The sequence below is a fragment of the Coniophora puteana genome, assembly GCF_000271625.1.
Source record: "Coniophora puteana RWD-64-598 SS2 unplaced genomic scaffold CONPUscaffold_18, whole genome shotgun sequence".
Classification (NCBI taxonomy): Eukaryota; Fungi; Basidiomycota; class Agaricomycetes; order Boletales; family Coniophoraceae; genus Coniophora; species Coniophora puteana.
In genome coordinates this window covers 59,782-76,343 of record NW_006913070.1, presented here as the reverse complement: position 1 = coordinate 76,343, position 16,562 = coordinate 59,782, and the positions used below count along the sequence as shown (strand labels likewise).

General features: G+C 51.9%; 6 protein-coding genes across 6 annotated transcripts; 4 read left to right on the top strand and 2 right to left on the bottom strand.

Moving 5' to 3' along the window:
• Nucleotides 1-249: 249 nt before the first annotated feature.
• Nucleotides 250-1,904, top strand: CONPUDRAFT_169715 (NAD(P)-binding protein). Its single transcript, XM_007776644.1, has 6 exons — nt 250-655; nt 750-1,186; nt 1,227-1,352; nt 1,411-1,538; nt 1,590-1,739; nt 1,790-1,904. Exons 1-6 carry the CDS (start codon nt 586-588, stop codon nt 1,821-1,823), a joined length of 945 nt encoding a protein of 314 aa, XP_007774834.1. The 5' UTR covers nt 250-585; the 3' UTR covers nt 1,824-1,904.
• Nucleotides 1,905-2,530: 626 nt separating this feature from the next.
• On the top strand, nt 2,531-3,662 carry CONPUDRAFT_66615 (NAD(P)-binding protein; the record flags this gene model as incomplete). The annotated part of the gene is made up of 5 exons (XM_007776601.1): nt 2,531-2,995; nt 3,057-3,182; nt 3,243-3,370; nt 3,425-3,574; nt 3,629-3,662. 5 exons carry the CDS (start codon nt 2,531-2,533, stop codon nt 3,660-3,662), a joined length of 903 nt encoding a protein of 300 aa, XP_007774791.1.
• Nucleotides 3,663-5,210: 1,548 nt separating this feature from the next.
• CONPUDRAFT_132318 (manganese superoxide dismutase) lies at nt 5,211-6,216 on the top strand. The gene is made up of 5 exons (XM_007776643.1): nt 5,211-5,341; nt 5,404-5,566; nt 5,630-5,872; nt 5,922-5,995; nt 6,053-6,216. Exons 1-5 carry the CDS (start codon nt 5,231-5,233, stop codon nt 6,122-6,124), a joined length of 663 nt encoding a protein of 220 aa, XP_007774833.1. The 5' UTR covers nt 5,211-5,230; the 3' UTR covers nt 6,125-6,216.
• A 954-nt stretch (nt 6,217-7,170) lies between these two features.
• Nucleotides 7,171-9,666, bottom strand: CONPUDRAFT_85568 (WD40 repeat-like protein). Its single transcript, XM_007776642.1, has 4 exons — nt 8,597-9,666; nt 7,488-8,537; nt 7,351-7,431; nt 7,171-7,297 (listed from the first exon to the last, which is right to left on the bottom strand). The coding sequence occupies exons 1-4, from the start codon at nt 9,635-9,637 to the stop codon at nt 7,265-7,267; spliced, it is 2,205 nt and encodes a 734-aa protein (XP_007774832.1). The 5' UTR covers nt 9,638-9,666; the 3' UTR covers nt 7,171-7,264.
• A 436-nt stretch (nt 9,667-10,102) lies between these two features.
• On the bottom strand, nt 10,103-11,165 carry CONPUDRAFT_85567 (Non-heme 11 kDa protein of cytochrome bc1 complex). The gene is given in 6 exon segments (XM_007776641.1): nt 10,103-10,409; nt 10,468-10,521; nt 10,575-10,593; nt 10,772-10,775; nt 10,787-10,919; nt 10,974-11,165. 5 exon segments carry the CDS (start codon nt 11,133-11,135, stop codon nt 10,483-10,485), a joined length of 357 nt encoding a protein of 118 aa, XP_007774831.1. The 5' UTR covers nt 11,136-11,165; the 3' UTR covers nt 10,103-10,409; nt 10,468-10,482.
• Nucleotides 11,166-11,292: 127 nt separating this feature from the next.
• Nucleotides 11,293-16,540, top strand: CONPUDRAFT_112639 (OPT oligopeptide transporter). Its single transcript, XM_007776640.1, has 15 exons — nt 11,293-11,485; nt 11,546-11,985; nt 12,044-12,260; nt 12,331-13,118; nt 13,171-13,955; nt 14,014-14,565; nt 14,627-14,710; nt 14,761-14,811; nt 14,866-14,927; nt 14,985-15,352; nt 15,418-15,821; nt 15,886-16,028; nt 16,083-16,117; nt 16,171-16,234; nt 16,302-16,540. The coding sequence occupies exons 5-15, from the start codon at nt 13,605-13,607 to the stop codon at nt 16,462-16,464; spliced, it is 2,277 nt and encodes a 758-aa protein (XP_007774830.1). The 5' UTR covers nt 11,293-11,485; nt 11,546-11,985; nt 12,044-12,260; nt 12,331-13,118; nt 13,171-13,604; the 3' UTR covers nt 16,465-16,540.
• The last annotated feature ends 22 nt before the right edge of the window (nt 16,541-16,562 follow it).

Below are 16,562 nucleotides of genomic sequence, written 5' to 3'. Positions count from 1 at the left end.
TCCGACGTCTCGGATCCTCCTTCTCCTCCTCCTTCAAGTTTCCTCGGACCTCCCCCGCACTCTCAATTCGGCACCGCTACGACTGGTCCGCATTGCGACTAATCATTACAGTATCACGTCCTTGCTGACACCCGTATAGTAACGTTATGCACAGGGCACCCTCTGGGTTATCTGCGCTCAATGAGCGGCACGATAGCCCTGTGTCGAGACAAGAGCCACATCTCTGGCCTGGCTGTCGGACAAAGGTAGCTGCCGGCACACCCGTGACCACCACGAGTCCCTTATGGGACCCTATCGCTCAACCTGTGACCTCCAATGCGCGTCTGGATTCGCCGCTTGCTTCTAGTACATTCACTAACGGGACGAACGGCCGACGACATTCCTCATACACTTCCTCACACGTTTATGACTGGCATAAAGCTAAATTGGCTCTTCTGCTCTGCTGATAAGGCGGAATCTCCTGGATTCTCGCAAGCTTTCTTCCTTGATCCCGAGCATGCGGGCATCAGCTGACCGTTCATAATGAACCAGGGGCACCCTGGCTAACACATACCCTTTTTCACATATAAAAGCGTTTTCAAGGCCATGGGTTCTGATCACTGTACCTCGTCATTCCGCGATGCTAGCTACAAGATTCTTCCGTACTGCTACGAAGGTTCGCCCATATCGATCTGCGAGAGCAATACGGCCCCTTTCTTTTTCCATCCCTTGCTCCAATGCGCCTTCACTGAAACCGACCCCATCCTCAGAGCCTATCGGTCTGGATGCAGCCACGAAGGCAGCTTCAGATCCCTCATTCAAGCCCAGACCACGGATCTTCGACGAGTTCGCCCTCACGGATCGCGTGAGCGTGATCACAGGGGCAAGCCGAGGCATCGGACTCGACATCGCTCTCGCGCTTGGCGAAGCGGGCTCTCGCGCCGTGTATTGTATAGACATTCCAGACCAACCCTCAGAGGACTGGAAAATCTCCCGAGATTATATACGCAAGATGGACAATGGGTCGAGACTCGAGTACGTCCAGGCCGACGTTAGGAACCAGCAGGAAATATGGGACAAGGTCGAGGACATCGCGAATAAGGAGGGACGTATGGACGTCTGCGTTGCAAATGCGGGGATCTTGCGGTTTGGAACGTATTGTCTGGATTGGACGGCTGAGCAGTTCCAGGAGGCGAGTCTTCGTGACGTGTTTCAGTTCTCGTTCAATCACTCATTCGTTGCCTCAGGTAATGGATGTCAATACGAATGGCGCTCTCTTCACAGCACAAGCTGCAGGCCGGCAGATGAAGCGCTTCGGCCAACCTGGCAGCATCATCATGACTGCGTCGATTAGTGGACACATCGTCAATAAGGTGCGTCAATACTTGCTCGTTACGTTGCATGTTGATATATATCTCCGACGTCTACTAGGGTTGTGAGGGTTTGCCTTATAACACAAGCAAGTCTGCCGTGCTCCAGATGACCCGAAGCATGGCCTGCGAACTCGGGCCATACAACATCCGCGTGAACTCGATATCTCCTGGCTACATCCTGACGAAGTACGTCTTCCCCCGTCCATCGCGTTGACGCCTTCTCAACACAGTCGTTAGGCTAACTTCAATGATGCTTGTGGACGAGCCTGAACTCGTCGACTCCTGGGCGCAGTCGAACCCGATGGGGAGGATTGGTAGTCCTCGAGAACTGCGAGGACTTGTAACATGGCTCGCGTCCGACGCGTCGAGCTTCTGTACTGGTAGCGAGTGCGTTGCTTTTCCCTCTCTGGAGTCCTGGCTCTGATCGACATTCTCAGCATTCTTATAACCGCTGGACATCATGCATGGTAACGAAATCCTTTTTCTTCTGGGTTCAATATGTTTTACCTAGGGGTTTCGCGGTGTATCTATGTTGGAAATATAACATGGGCCGAATTCTTCATTGCAAGGTTGAGAGCTGGCTGAGGAGATTTACCCACGCGAAGCGCGCTGGGACTTCCTTCAGCTCACACGCCGCGGGCGCGTGATGGTGCTAACCGTTCCGGACCGTTCTTACAGCCCCCATCATCTTCTTACATGTTACGTTAGCGTTCAAGATGATGCTTATGCACGAGTATTAATCGAGGTAAGTTTGCCGTTGATTTTGTCAAAACGCAAAGTTATTCAGTCGAAGAGAGACCCTGGACTGCTGATTATGGTTAAGCTCTCGAAACTGAATTGTTCTTCTAATTCATCGACCGCACATACAGCGGTCAGTGTTCCATCTGCGGTGCATCATGCGCATGTTCTTTAGGATCTTTCATGTATTGAATATTCTTCGTGAAGAGTAGGTCAGCTGGACGTGACGTAGTGAATTGAACTTTTATGGTTACCACCCGTGTTCGCATAAAGTACCACCGTCTCTGCTCCTGCACTCTCTCATCTCTTCCCTACGCCTTGTCATCTCCATGTCCTCAGCAAGGCTCGCAGTCACTGCCAGAGTCCTAACTAGACGTCCTCCCACAGGCGCAACCCTGCGTCCTTTGATATCTCAACGCCCTCTCTCCACTACCCCTATCATGCGGAGCAGCCCACGTCCCTCGGACTCAGCTTCGCCTATCGCGCCTCTCGGCGTCGAAGCGGCGGAGAAAGCCGCCTCAGATCCTAGCTACAAACCTACCTCCAAAATCTTCGATGAGTTCGCGCTCACAGATCGCGTTGGGATCGTCACCGGTGGGAACGCGGGCATCGGACTCGAGATTGCGCTCGCGTTCTGCGAGGCCGGCGCTCGGGCCGTGTACTGTCTTGATATTGCTTCCGCGCCTTCGGAGGAGTGGACGGCGTGCCGCGACTTTGTGGAGAAGCTGGGCAATGGGTCACGGCTTGAATACGTGGCGGCTGATGTGCGAGACCAAAAAGCGATGTGGAAGGCCGTGGAGGAGATTGGCGATAGGGAGCAAAGGGTGGATATGTGTGTTGCCAACGCGGGCGTCCTGAGGCCGCCAATTCCATGTCTGGAAGTAACGACTGCTCAGTTCCAAGACGTACGTTTATCCGCTGCATACATTTTCGAGTCCTTTTGATGACTGGGAGCGTGATTGACAGGTGATGGGGATTAACGTCAACGGAGTCCTTTACACAGCCCAAGCAGCAGGAAGGCAGATGTCGCGCTTTGGCCGTCCTGGAAGTATCATTACGATAGGCTCTATCAGCGGAAGCCTGACCAACAGGGTAAGCTTGCTCCTCTAGGAAATCAATATGACTGAAGCATAGATTCAATACTCGCCTTAGGATCACGCCTGGATTCCGTACAACACCAGCAAATCTGCCGTCCTGCAGATGACTCGCAGTCTCGCCTGCGAACTTGGTCCCAAGAACATCCGCGTCAATTCTCTTTCGCCAGGATATATCTACACCAAGTAAGTGATGAACCAGGCTTGACTAACCACACTCGCTCACCACATTTTTCATAGTATGACAAAGGCATTCCTCGATCGCACACCGGGTCAGCTCGAGATTTGGTCTGACCTGAACCCATTGAAGAGGATTGGACGTCCTAACGAGCTGAGAGGCGTTGCCACCTGGCTCGCGTCTGATGCCTCGAGTTTCTGCACTGGAAGCGAGTAAGTGTCGTTTGTCCATCCTTATGCGTTGAGTGGGCTTACATGGCGATGAAGCATCCTTGTAAGCGGCGGACACCATGCATGGTAGACCCTCAATCAGTCAACATAGTGGAGGACGGATGTTTCCAGGGTATAAACAGGTGAAGTTAGTACGTAGAACGGTGTATAATTTGACACGGGCTGGATGAAAGAGGCACATGTACAACAATTAATGAGGAATGGTTCTATGCACTGTATTTGCACACGCTTAGTTTCACGACTACGTGGACCACCGAATGATACAACTTTTTCGACCACTCGCTCGTCCCATGTCCCATGGGCCGGGCTTGCAAGCCAAAAAGGGTGGGACTGTCCCACCCTCTTGAGGCCCTATGAGCCAAAAAGTGGGACACATGGTAAGATAGCTCTAAAAATCTAATTAAATCCGGAATTTTCTCTGCAATGCGCAAATGGTGTCTGATGGCCTAATGACGGGTTATAATTCTTGTTGGATACATTATATGCATTCCTCTCTACTTTACTGGCTCCTAGACGAAAGTCGTGTCTTAATGCCGGCGTGTACTGCCACCTTACTGCCATCTTGAAACACAATGAACAGCTCGCACGTGGAGATATCACCGGGCGATTACAACTTCTGACCTACCGTCGCTTGGGGATTGGAGAGGTTGCCGAACACAACAGCATCCCACACTGTTTGGGGAAAATAGCCCCTGACGAGCCAAGTGTCCCGCGTTGGTTCCGACCTGCGAGCCAAAAAGTTGGACATCCGGATTAGGCAGTCACTTTCCCACGATCAAATGGTCGAAAAGTACAGTATTACTATTTAACTTCAGTTTCATGGCTCTTCCAAACGACAACCTCGCATGTTCGCGTCCGTACATTACGCCTTTGAACGGACACGACTCAACCACCTCATTTTTAAATCTATAGGTTAGGTGAATGCCCCGAATATTGACAACGCGATATGGGTGTGCCTGTTACTGCGCTGTGCGTGGTTTCAACTCGTGGAATCCTGTCTCAGTTTGCGCAAGCAGGAAGGTTACAGAAGCTCCAACGGAAGTAACCGCAGAGGGGGAGCGAACTGGAAATACTCAACCGCGGGCTCTCTGATCGCACTTTTAGCATGCCAATGATGAATCTCGCACCGGGTGTTGAGGTAAGTGAAGGTGTTTCCCTTGGGGTAGAACTTTGAGTAGAAGAAGATAGGTTGCGTCATAAGTGAGTGATTGATGATGCCAGAATCTTCCTTAACGGTTCATGTCGATGGCGTAAGCCAAGAGGTAATGGAGGGGTGAACGTAGGTCGAAGCTTTCGGTGACGGCGGGGGCTGGTCATTGAGTGCGAGATAATTCCCGTCTAACGTTCTCTGGAGAATCATTGTAGTCCGTGTTCATCAAAGTTGTAAATGAACCCTTCGGTGATGGGACAAGCGCGGTCTTGGAACAGGGGGTCTATCGTTTGGTCCCATAAGCTTCCATAGATAGAAAATTTCTGGCCCGGATTTCTACACAATTTGAATTCCGGGTGGACGGCGGCCGATTTCCTCCGATTCCGCTATGACGTCCACGCGCCGTCTGAGGCCGCCGCGCATGACGAAAGCCAACTCGCGTCCTTCTCACTAATATCCGCACTTCCTGCTCTTCATTCGCAACCACCATGTTCTCCATCGCTCGCTCTGTCCTTCGCCCTACTCTTGCTCGCACGTTCGCGGCCCCAGCGTCCAGCGCGTCGGTCCACACGCTTCCTGAGCTTCCCTATGGCTACAACGTACGTTCAGTGGTTTTGATTCCTAAGAGAATGCGTATCTGACATGTGTTTCCTGGGGACAGGCTCTTGAGCCTCACATCTCTGAGCAGATCATGAAGCTTCACCACCAAAAGCACCACCAGGCCTACGTCAACGGTTTGAACGCTGCGGAGGAGCAGTATGCCAAGTCGGACTCGACCAAGGAGAAGATTGCCCTCCAGTCTGCCCTCAAGTTCAACGGCGGTGGTACGTTCCAGCCATCACCATTTGGTGTATCTTGCGATGGCGTCTTACTTACCGGACGCTCAGGTCACATCAACCACTCCCTTTTCTGGAAGAATCTTGCCCCCGCCAACGAGGACGGCGGCAAGCTCGCTGACGGTGCCCTCAAGAGTGCTATTGAGCGCGACTTTGGCTCCTTCGAAGAGTTCAAGAAGAAGTTCAACGCGACTACTGCTGCCATTCAGGGCTCCGGTTGGGGCTGGCTTGGCTACAACCCGTCCACCAAAAAACTCGAGATCGTCACTACCGCGAACCAGGATCCCCTGATCTGTACGTTTTCGAAATGATTGAGCCCTTGGAGACTTATGGCACTCCACAGCGCACACTCCTATCCTCGGTGTTGACATCTGGGAGCACGCCTTCTACCTTCAGTACCACAACGTCAAGGCTGACGTGAGTTCTATCCTTATACTTCTGCTTAATTCATAGCTAACGTCTATCTTCTTCCAGTACCTCAGCGCCATCTGGAACGTTGTTAACTTTAAGGAGGCGGAGAATCGTCTCACCGAGGCTTCTAAGTAAACAATGCATTGTATATCCTACTGAACCAAGTCAACCAAATGTGATTAGTCTGTAACAATTCCGAATAAGTCTATAGTCCAAAACTGCAAACGGCATAGTCAGCGGTATTGGAGGCTATATTAGTCCGTTCACAATGTTTGTTCGGTAATCTAACCGACTCCGGTGACATAATTAGGAAAGCACATTTTGGCGCTCATCATCGAGAACATCATCTTGTAATATACCTACACAAGTGTATGTGATATGTGTCTTTATGATTGAGAACTGTTGGGAGGAGTGGAAGCTAGCCGGCGCTCGACGTAGATCAGGAACCAGCTGTCACTTGCAGCATGGCAAGCATAGACAGAAACATATCACGTCTAGAAATCCATGCACACTTTCATCGTCGCTCTCGTTATTTTCGTTATGTAGTGATCGATGACCCTCGTCGGGTTGCACTGGTGTGTCACCGTCATCCCCGCCTTCATCTTCGTCAGAATCCGACACCGCCTCTCGATCTCGGTTGCCCTCCCCGGGCTGTCGTTCGCCCGCTGCAAGTATACGCTGGAGTTTTACGAATGTTAGTAAAGTACACAATAGAAACGATTCATCCAAAGTACCCATGAATTTTTACACAAATGGCAGGGGATAGGACTCACCATCTTAGCTCGCGCAGAAGATACTAACCTGCGCATGGCGTGTGCCTCGGCAGTCGGGGATTGCTTGGAGTCGGTATCACTTACATCTTGCATACCCTTTGCAATCTGCCGCTTTGTGTTTCCTTTATTTCGCTCCTCTTCTATTGTAACGCTACCACGATCATCTTGCGCACCGTGACCGTGACCCCGAGTCCAAAGCCGCTTGAACACACCGCGCCTCCTTTTGTGCGCTTTGGTGTCAGCATTCTTATTGCTTTCATCGAATCTTCCCTGTCGCTTTGGGTCTCTATGTCTTCCGGATGGGCCAAGAAGTTCCTAGGCGAGCATAAAACTGGTAATTAGTACAAGATGAAAATGAGAGTTCCAAAGGTTGATTACGTCGGCATCGTCCCAGAATTTCTTTGCCCCTGAATTCTGCTGCTTGGAATCGAACCTGGTAGGAACTGCTGGCAACTAAAAAAACACGTGTTGACGGACCATGCTTAGCATCTAAGAATGGTTGTTAGCTCACATTCAAGATACTGTCATCTGTACTCTGTCGCAGAAGGTTACAACCCAAATCACGTAAGTTACATCCTGAAGACAGACCTGTCGTCCCGGAGCTCGCCGGCTTGCTGGAGTCGCCGTGGCTTCCTTTGGATTATTCGGACCATTGTTCTCTGACTCCGACTACGAAGCAGAACATCAGAAGCCAAACATATTCCAATGTCAACAGTTACTCTTACATCAGCTTCAGATTGCTCTCCAGATTGCGAATCCGACTCCGATCCCGAATCAGTTTCTGACGAACTTGGCCCCTCTTGTCTATGTATGACCTCGCTGGTATCCGTTTCCCATAGACGAAGGGTATGTGCCAAAGACCCTGTAAGAAAACGTGTGCCATCAGGCGAGAAAGCAGCAGCCCGAATCCCCTTTTTATGTGCCTTCAGCGGGCCAAGCACCCGTTCGCCCGTTCGTGCGTCCCATACCCACACCGTCTTGTCGTGCGAGGCACTAAGGAGTAGCCTGCCATCGTTTGACCAGTCTACGGCACCCACCCAGTCCGTATGCTTCTCGATACGGGAAAAGACAAGCTCGCCGCTTGAGGCGTCCCACACGCGGACCCAGTAGTCGTCTGACCCACTCAGGATGCGCGTGCCGTCGGGTGAAAAGCATATTGCGCGGACCCAGTCGTCATGCGCGAATGGGCCCGCGAGCAGTTCGTAGGAGAGCATATCCCAGACATAGATATAGTTATCATTGCCGCCGCTCGCGAGTTTGCTTCCGTCCGGAGAGATAGAAAGAGAGCGCACGGACTCGGTGTGTTTTTCTATGACGTACAAGTGCTGGCCTGTAAAGGTGTTCCATATTCGGATGGTTTTGTCCATACCACCGCTGACGAGACGCGAGCTATCAGGAGTGAACGTGAGAGTATACACGGATTCGAAATGATCTGTAAGGGGTGGCAGAAGCAGTTCCTTCGTATCAGGGTTGAACAGACGAATGGTACGATCATCAGACGCGGTAGCAAGTAGGTGGCCATTGGAAGAAATGGATAGACCATTGACAGGTTGTTCATGGCTAGCGATCTCACCATCTTGGAGACCCGTGGTTGCATCCCACAAGCGAATCACAAAGTCTTCGCCGGCGCTTGCAAAACGATGTCCGTCAGGGAACCAACAAACTGCCAAAATGGCTGAGCCAGCACGCATCTTGCCGGGTTTGCTGACTTCACGGTCCTCCGAGCGTGGCTTCTTTGCTTCCTGCTCAAATGCGTCCTGTTGCTTGTCTTTAATCTACCGCGGCGGACCATGAGGTGAGTTTCATTAATTTGGTGTCATAACACTCCACGCACCAAAGGGAAATGGGGCTTTCCCGTCTGCGCATTCCAGATCTGGACGCGGGGACGAGTGCCCATGTCTGCTGAGGCAATGAACTCCCCATCTGGAGAGTAGGCCACGGCGCGAATGTCATTGAAGTGCCCATACAGCGGCTTTCCGAAAATATGTTGACCGCTCTCGACGTCCCATACGCGGACGGTTTTGTCGTGTGCGCCGCTAACAATACGCTTGCCATCTGGAGACCATTCAATGCAGCCGACCCAATAGGTATGCCCCCTGAATGGGCCTTTAGCGAGTTTGCCCGACTCAAGGCTCCAGACGCGCACGCTATGGTCGTCAGATGCGCTGGCAAGGAACTTCCCGTTCGGAGAGAAAACGACGGCTCGGACCCATTCCCTGTGCCCTGTGATAGGATCCATAAGAAGCTTGCGCTTTTCGACATCGAAGATCCTGATCTTGTCGTCGTTCGAGCCCGTGGCGAGGAGTTTGCCGTTGGGGGACCATGCTACCTGCCTCACTGCTTTCTCGTGGTCTTTGAACTCGTGGACAAGGGTCTGGGTCTGGGGGTTCCACAACTTGAGCAGGTTATCGTTGCCACCACTGGCAATGAGCCCTCCGTTGGGTGAGTAGCTGACCGTCATGACCCAGCTGGAGTGCGCCGTGATAGGCTCCCCAGCGGGAGAATATGCCCCGTTCTCGACATTCCAGATGCGTATCGTCCCTTCATCGGCGCCTGAGACAAGATATTTGCCATCAGGAGAGTAGCAGATGGTATTCACCTCGTCCGTATGACCCTCCATCGGCTCTCCAACCTGCACGCCCGTCCTCACATCCCATACGCGAATAGTCTTGTCAGGTGAACCGGTGGCTAGATGCCTGCCGTCCGGCGCATATGCGACTGCCATAATACCATTTCTATGCCCTGTAAATGGTCTGAATCCTTCGTCTTCTTCTTCAGAGTCAATGAGTTCAAGGGTAGAGTTTTCAAGGATGGATGATGGTCGACGTAAGCTAGGCCCGGATTCTGAGTTTTCGTGGGTAACGGAAAGAGACATAGGCGCCTCTGTGGGAAGCTGGAGGCTAGTAATAAGATGTCGGAGTAAGCGCTGAGCACCGCAGTGCTGCTTCAAGTTGTACAGTGCTTATCAAGCTGGCGTTAATCACGACTGGCCCTAGACTCCGGAACGTGTCAAGGAACGTGTTATGATTCTCCCAAGATTCTCCCCGGAAGAACGGCGGCGCTTCATTTGGCGCTTTCGGTTGAGCTGGAGACTCGGGAGCAATCAGTAGAAGAAAAAATAACTGATCCCCTTGGCACTACTGGCGAATCTGTATATGGGCTTATTTTAAAGCAGCTATGGGATATACATGAGGTCCAATCCAAACATACAGTTCCGCAACGACGTTTGAACAGCTGTTCTCAAGACTCATAATCTTGGTCTATTTCTCACTAGATAACTCACGCAGTTATTCTGAACTATTCCCGAATTACATTCCCACGAATAATCATTCACACAAACGCTAATAGTTAATTATTAAACTCTAAGTAAGTAAAACAGTTCGCAATTGAGAAGTATAATTTCTGTTTTTACTTTCTTGCAAGATGTACGTGATCCCAATACCTGTTCTAGCAAAAAATCAGGGCAACTGCAATGTCGAAGGCGCCAAGATAGCGCTCCAGAAAGATGTACTACCACACAGGAGCTGCTATCAGGCGCTTGCAGGCTAAGACTACTCGTTCACAGTAATGGAATGAATTATATATAAGCTCTGTGGCTAACTGAATCCCCAATGTGTAGCTGCGAGTGTCTAAGGCAGCTTCTATTACTGAACGTGTAACGGTAAGGCCACGGATCAATACTACGCATTGGTGGTATGGACATACCGAGAATATGATCGTCTAGCGGAGCTTGGAGAAAAGCCGTGGTGCGGCGCATTGCTAGTGGACCTTTAGTACAGGGATCTTAACGTCATGAGTTTTTGCCAACTTACGTCGACGCAATGCATCATGCTAACGGACCCTGTCAGCTTGTGGAAACAGGTGAAAAGTATGATTTACTCACTGGACTATCATTTCGGAGATGCAGAGGATGAAGAAGGAAGAAGTCAGCCAGGCATATACCGATAACCACAACAAAACGTACACCTGTAACCGAAGCGCAGCATCAGTAAGTGGATCTGAGCAAGGATGGACAATATGACGTACAGCTCCTCAACACAGTCCTCGCCCTTGTACCCCTCACCCGCGTTGACCTTCTCCTGGCAGTGCTCGAAGTGTTTCGTCAGAGGTGCGCACTTTGAGGTGGCCTTGCACTCCTCCCGAATTTCGGGTTGAGGCTATACATTCGCGGATCAGCCTATGACCATAGCATGGTAAGACAGTTTGCATACGTCTTCCGGCTCCTCCTCTTCCTCTTCTTCGGCGGCAGCGTCCTCAGTAGCGTCCTCGGTGGGCTCCTCCTCCTTGGCGTCGTTCTTGGTTTCTTCCTTCTCCTCGGGCGCGTCGGCGTACACGGTGGGAAGGAAAGACGAGAAGAACGATGAAAAGCTCATGGCGGCGGGTGCGCTGGGTTTTGGTGGAAGTCTGCGGCGCTCTAGTCGAGTGGTCTCGCGTTTGCCCTGGTTCGCGATTTTTCGGGTTTGTCGGAGTTTGAATGTCATCCCGCGGTCCGAAGGGGTTAGAGGATGATGCGACTCTACCTTGGACGTCGTCGACTGAAGCAGCGTTGGGCTGACCGAAAGTCAGCTCTATTCTTCTTGAGATGCTTCACATTATACGTTGTTTTTCCTGAAAGCCTTCATAGAAACTTGGAATCATGGTCACCCTTGAACAACTCGATGACGATACCCTGATCTACGTGTTTTCGTTTCTTTCCATTCCGAATATTTTGTTGTTCGGACAGGTAGAACTTTGGTATCATGCTTTTTGTCTGAAGGCACTGATATATGCTATGTCTGAGCAGGTGTCGAGACGTATATATGCCATCTCTAAACAACGGATCGTCTGGCATTACGCGTCAACCTTCCAAATCACTGGACAAGGTATCCCTTTCCGATCAATCAACCCAGCAGATCAGTCGGCGGAGGGGCTCAGGTCGCGGGTGAAGCGGGCATATAAGATTGGGAGCTGCTGGCGCTCTGAGCAAATGCGCTTGGACGAAGTATCATCGGCGAATGTCAGCAAGGCAGTCCCTGTAGAAGACATCCGATTTCTGCCTGGGTTTGGTGAGCGTTTCGTCGTAGTCGCTTCCAAGGGCATATGGTCTACCATTACCTTATGGGACACCGTCTTGGCTATTGAGAAGTGTCGATGGGCTCCACGGAAGGCTATATTCAATGGACTTGCCGTCAACACGGATCCTTCGTCCGTGGCCAGTCTAGCTGTATCTGTACAGCAAGATGGGTATGTCTTGGTAGCCGTCTATGTCGTGCGCTCACAATAACTGGACTTCGCTGCTCAGCGTCTCAAAAGTCGAGCTTTTGGGCATTGATACCGACGTCACTTTTGAGACCGTTCGGTTCAGGTCCCTAAACTCAGTCGATACACACCACCGTCCCATCACTCTAAAGGGGGAGCTATTGGCATTGGCCGATAACGAACTCGAAGCAGTAATCTGGAACTGCAGGGATAACTCTTATGCAACACTCCGAACATCTGCAACTATGGACGGCTGGCAGGTACGTTGCGCCCTGTCCTGTAATTGGGTGTACTCTGGTTCATACTGCACCCCCTCCATCTGCACTTTAGGATAAGTGTTTGCAGATCCTGTTCTGCTACAACAGTATTCTTGTCGTGAGAGCCCGGTCCATTCACCTCTTCCAGGAACCAGAGCTGCGTTTCTTTCCAAGCGCACCCATAATCTCCCCAATCGTAAGCCACAGCTTTGGCTGGCCAGACGGCATCGCTGCGTGTATCACCCCCCAAAGTTCTGGATCTTCCTCAGATATCCTTGATGAGGATCATCGCCTTTCAATTCTCGTTCGCAGGAAGAGTGCGGATCCATGGTCTACCCATCATCTACTACAGCTATGGACACTCGAGCGTCAAACCATGTTTGACATTGAAGATCTAGACGAGATTATCTCCGCCAACTCTCCCTCCGGTTGTCCCTACGCCTTCCCTCCCGTTGAGGCAGCTAGCCTCGTCTCTCCTCACAGCGGCCCCCTGCACTGTACCAACATGGTCTTGGGCGCCTATGGCAGCGCCGTATGGGTCCAACCTGCCGATCGAGCCTCAACTGGACTTTTATCCGACGACGTTCACTTGCAGGCGATACCAGTCTCGGTAGCACCGCAGTCTCTTGCCGCTGGTCTATTCCCAGGACTCCTGAAAGGGCCCGAGCCGGAAAGCCGGATACATTGTTCATACCCGAATACCTGTAGCAACTGGTCTTGTTTAGACTACGATGAGACGTCGGGTCGGGTCGCTCTTGGTTCTACATCTGGGTCAGTCACGGTTTTGCGGCTGTCGTCGTAATACCAGATAGCCGTAGCCATTTCACGAGGTTTTTATCGATAATTCTGTTTGTGTCCTTGGTGCGTTGACTTACTACAATCACGTTCTCATATACTGATACATAGAGTTTAGTGATTAGATGGCCTGGTTTACCGAAAGTTGTATTTTTGTCGCGAAATAAACTTCGGTTCCCTCATCATTCTCTAGGGCATCTTATCATGCGAGCCTGGGCCAACGTTTGCCACGAAAGGTTGTGTTGACCGCAAAAACATCTCACCCTGACCGTGCGTTCCTTGCTATGGCGTCTTGTGACTGATAGTGCTCGCAGGTGGCGCATTGACCATTGTGTTCGGCCAACTACGCACGCAATCGAGGTCCTAAGTATAGTGTAACGCGCAAATTATAGCTCCTCAGTCTACCGAGCCTTATCACTCGACCGACCACCTGCGGGTGGTGCGATAAGCGTCCGCTCTAGGAAAAGAGACGTTATGCGCGCTATCGGTCTCATATAAGCTCTTCCGTGTCTTCTCTGCGTCTTCCCTACGCTTCGCCCCCACGCCCGCAAGATGTCAAGTTCTTCGCCCTTCGAGGCGATAGACACCGTTGATTTCATTTCTAATGTTCCTCAACTGTCGCCTGTGGACGAGAAGAGGCACTCTAAGCCTGCTTCTTCGTTGGACGATGCAAGCGAAGAGAAGAAGCGTGGTGGCGAACAGATCGACTACGCCTCTGCGATCGACTCGGAGGTGGGCCTCGAGGGCGGGATCATCAATGTGAACAATATCAACACGGACGATCCATTCCCAATCGAGGAAGGCGAGATGGTCGAAGAACAACAGCTTACATTCCGCGCTGTACTCGTGGGATGTGGGCTAGGTGCCGTTATCGCTGCGAGTAACGTCTACCTCGGTCTCAAGGTACACCCTTCAGCTTTCCCCTTCACTTTTCTCAAGCATTGACCCTGTCATCTAACAGACGGGCTGGACATTTGGCGCCTCTCTCTTTGGCTCCATCTTCGGCTTCGCGATCCTCAAACCGCTCTCGACCGCCCTCCCACGCTGGGCAGGCGGCGGGCCCTTTGGCCCCAAAGAGAACAACGTCTGCCAATCCGCTGCCTCTGCCGCCGGCTCGCTCGGGCTGCTGTTCACGTCCGGCTTCCCTGCTTTATACGAGCTCGGGCTGCTCGAGTCGCCCTCGGCCGACATTGGCAGGCTCTTCACCTTCACGGTGTGCTGCGCCTTCTTCGGGCTCGCGTTCAGCGTGCCTCTCCGGCGGTTCTACATCCTCAAGCTCAAGCTCGTGTTCCCGAGCGGGATCGCGGCCGCGTACACGATCCGGTCGCTGCACGTCGGTAGAAATGCGGCGGAGGCGGCGAGGAAGAAGACGTGGGCGTTGTTCTGGTCGTTCGTCGCGGCGATCACGCTGCGTGTGGTGAGCGAGTATGCGCCGGGCTTGCTGTGGGACTGGCATGTGTTCTATGCGCTCAACCGCGTTGGGTGGGAGGGTATCATTGCTGCGGAGAGCTGGGTGCGTTGACGTCGGCTTAGCATCATACACGCCTTGCGAATCTGGCTTATCTTTGGGGTAGGGGTGGATATGGGAGTGGACACCGGCGTTCATTGGGGCTGGGATGCTTACCGGTATCAACGCATCATACAGTTTCTTGGGTGGAGTGAGTACTCTCTTATTTTCTTTGGTAATTTACCGACTCGAATTTATCAGGCCTTCCTTGCATGGGCGATCATCGGTCCAGTCATCGTGTCGAAGGGCATGGTATGCTCCACCCTCAACGGCTACTAGGCCTTTTCCGCTCACCTAGCTCTTTAGGCGTTTGGACAGCTCGAAGCAACTCCTGTGAACATCACTGGCTACATGAACTACATGGGAATGTACGTTTCTAAATACAATGTTGTAGCAACTCAGCTAATGAATGCACAACCATCAAGGGAACTCTCGGACCCCATAAACGCCCCTTCTCCGCGGTACTGGCTCGTCTGGCCGGGCACACTCATGCTCCTCTGCGCCTCGTTCACGGAAGTGGCTTGCAACTGGCGCTCGCTCTTCGCCGCGGCCATATCCGCGTACCATAATTTCCGCACGCACTTCCTTGCTTCCCGGATCAGCAGCAGCTCATTGGACAGCGAAGGTGATGGAGAAAAGGACAAGGCCGAAGTTGTAGAGATAGTGGACCCTGTGCCAGTGAACGAGCAGGTGCCATGGTGGCTCTGGGGTGGAGTGCTTGCTGCGAGCATTATAGTGACGTGCATCGTGATGGGTGTGCAATTTGGACAAAACGTTGGGATTACCATCCTTGGTACGTGTCTTTCCTTGAATAATCCCTGTCAAGGATTGGGATGTCTCGCTGACCGACTGAAACAGCGATCATCTTCGCATTCATCTTCAGCTTCATCGGATGTGAGAGTTCCGGGCGGACAGATATCAACCCCGTCACGTCCATCGGGAACGCGTCGCAGCTCGTCTTCGGCGGCATCGCGAAAGGACGCGGATATTCTGTCGCCAAGGGTGAGCTCCTCAACTCGCTCTCGGGAATGCTTGCTCTCGGCGCTGCCGAGCAGGCGTCGGACATGATCTCGGACCTAAAGACGACGCATCTTCTGCGCGCGTCACCCCGCGCCGTGTTCTTGGCGCAGCTTTGCGGCGCCGTCGTTTCTGTGTTTATGGCAGCGGGTGTATATGTGGTGTTCTCGACTGCATACCCGTGCATCAATAATCTCGGGTACGAGACGTGCAGTTTTCCGACACCGGATGTCCAAGCTTGGAGGGTAAGTCCCGGTTCATATCCTCAGCTGGCCGAGCGTTGACCAAGACCTTTTTGTTTTGGAACAGGCAGTCGCGATAGCTGTATCGTCGGACACACTTCCCATCCCAACCTCGTCGGGCTACACTGCGATCGGGCTTGGCATCGCTGCAGTACTCTCTGTTGTGGTAAAGTATACAATTGTACCACCGAAATACCACGTCTGGGTTCCGTATGTCTCTCAGAAACAAATCTCGCGTGCGTGAGCTGACTCTGAGTTGTTCAGGAACTTCAACGCTATTGGGATCGGCTTTATCATGAGTGGGTACATTCGCAGATATCAGTTGCAGGTTCACTCAATGCGGTGCTCGTAGACGTATGCACATACCCCGTTGCCATGTTTTTCGGGTCCACAGTCACCTTCTTCTGGCGTCGAATGTAAGCTCAATGCATCGCTGGCTTGGAAAGAATCCCTGATTAAAGCTGACCCATCCATCACGTGTAGGTTCTTCAAGAATTACGAGATGTACTGCTTCGCCGTCGCTGCGGGGTTCATCGCTGGGGAGGGCCTCGGCGGTATCGTAACTGCTGTGCTAACAATTGCCGGTGTGTCTGGCTCGGTTTTCGGCACGACTATTGGGTGCCCTGGTGCGCTTTATTGTGGTTAGGATGGTGCTTAAAACAATCAATTTTAAAGATGTAAACACGACGCAGTGTATGATAGAGATAATATACAAATATGACACTTCTAGACATTCATTCTTTG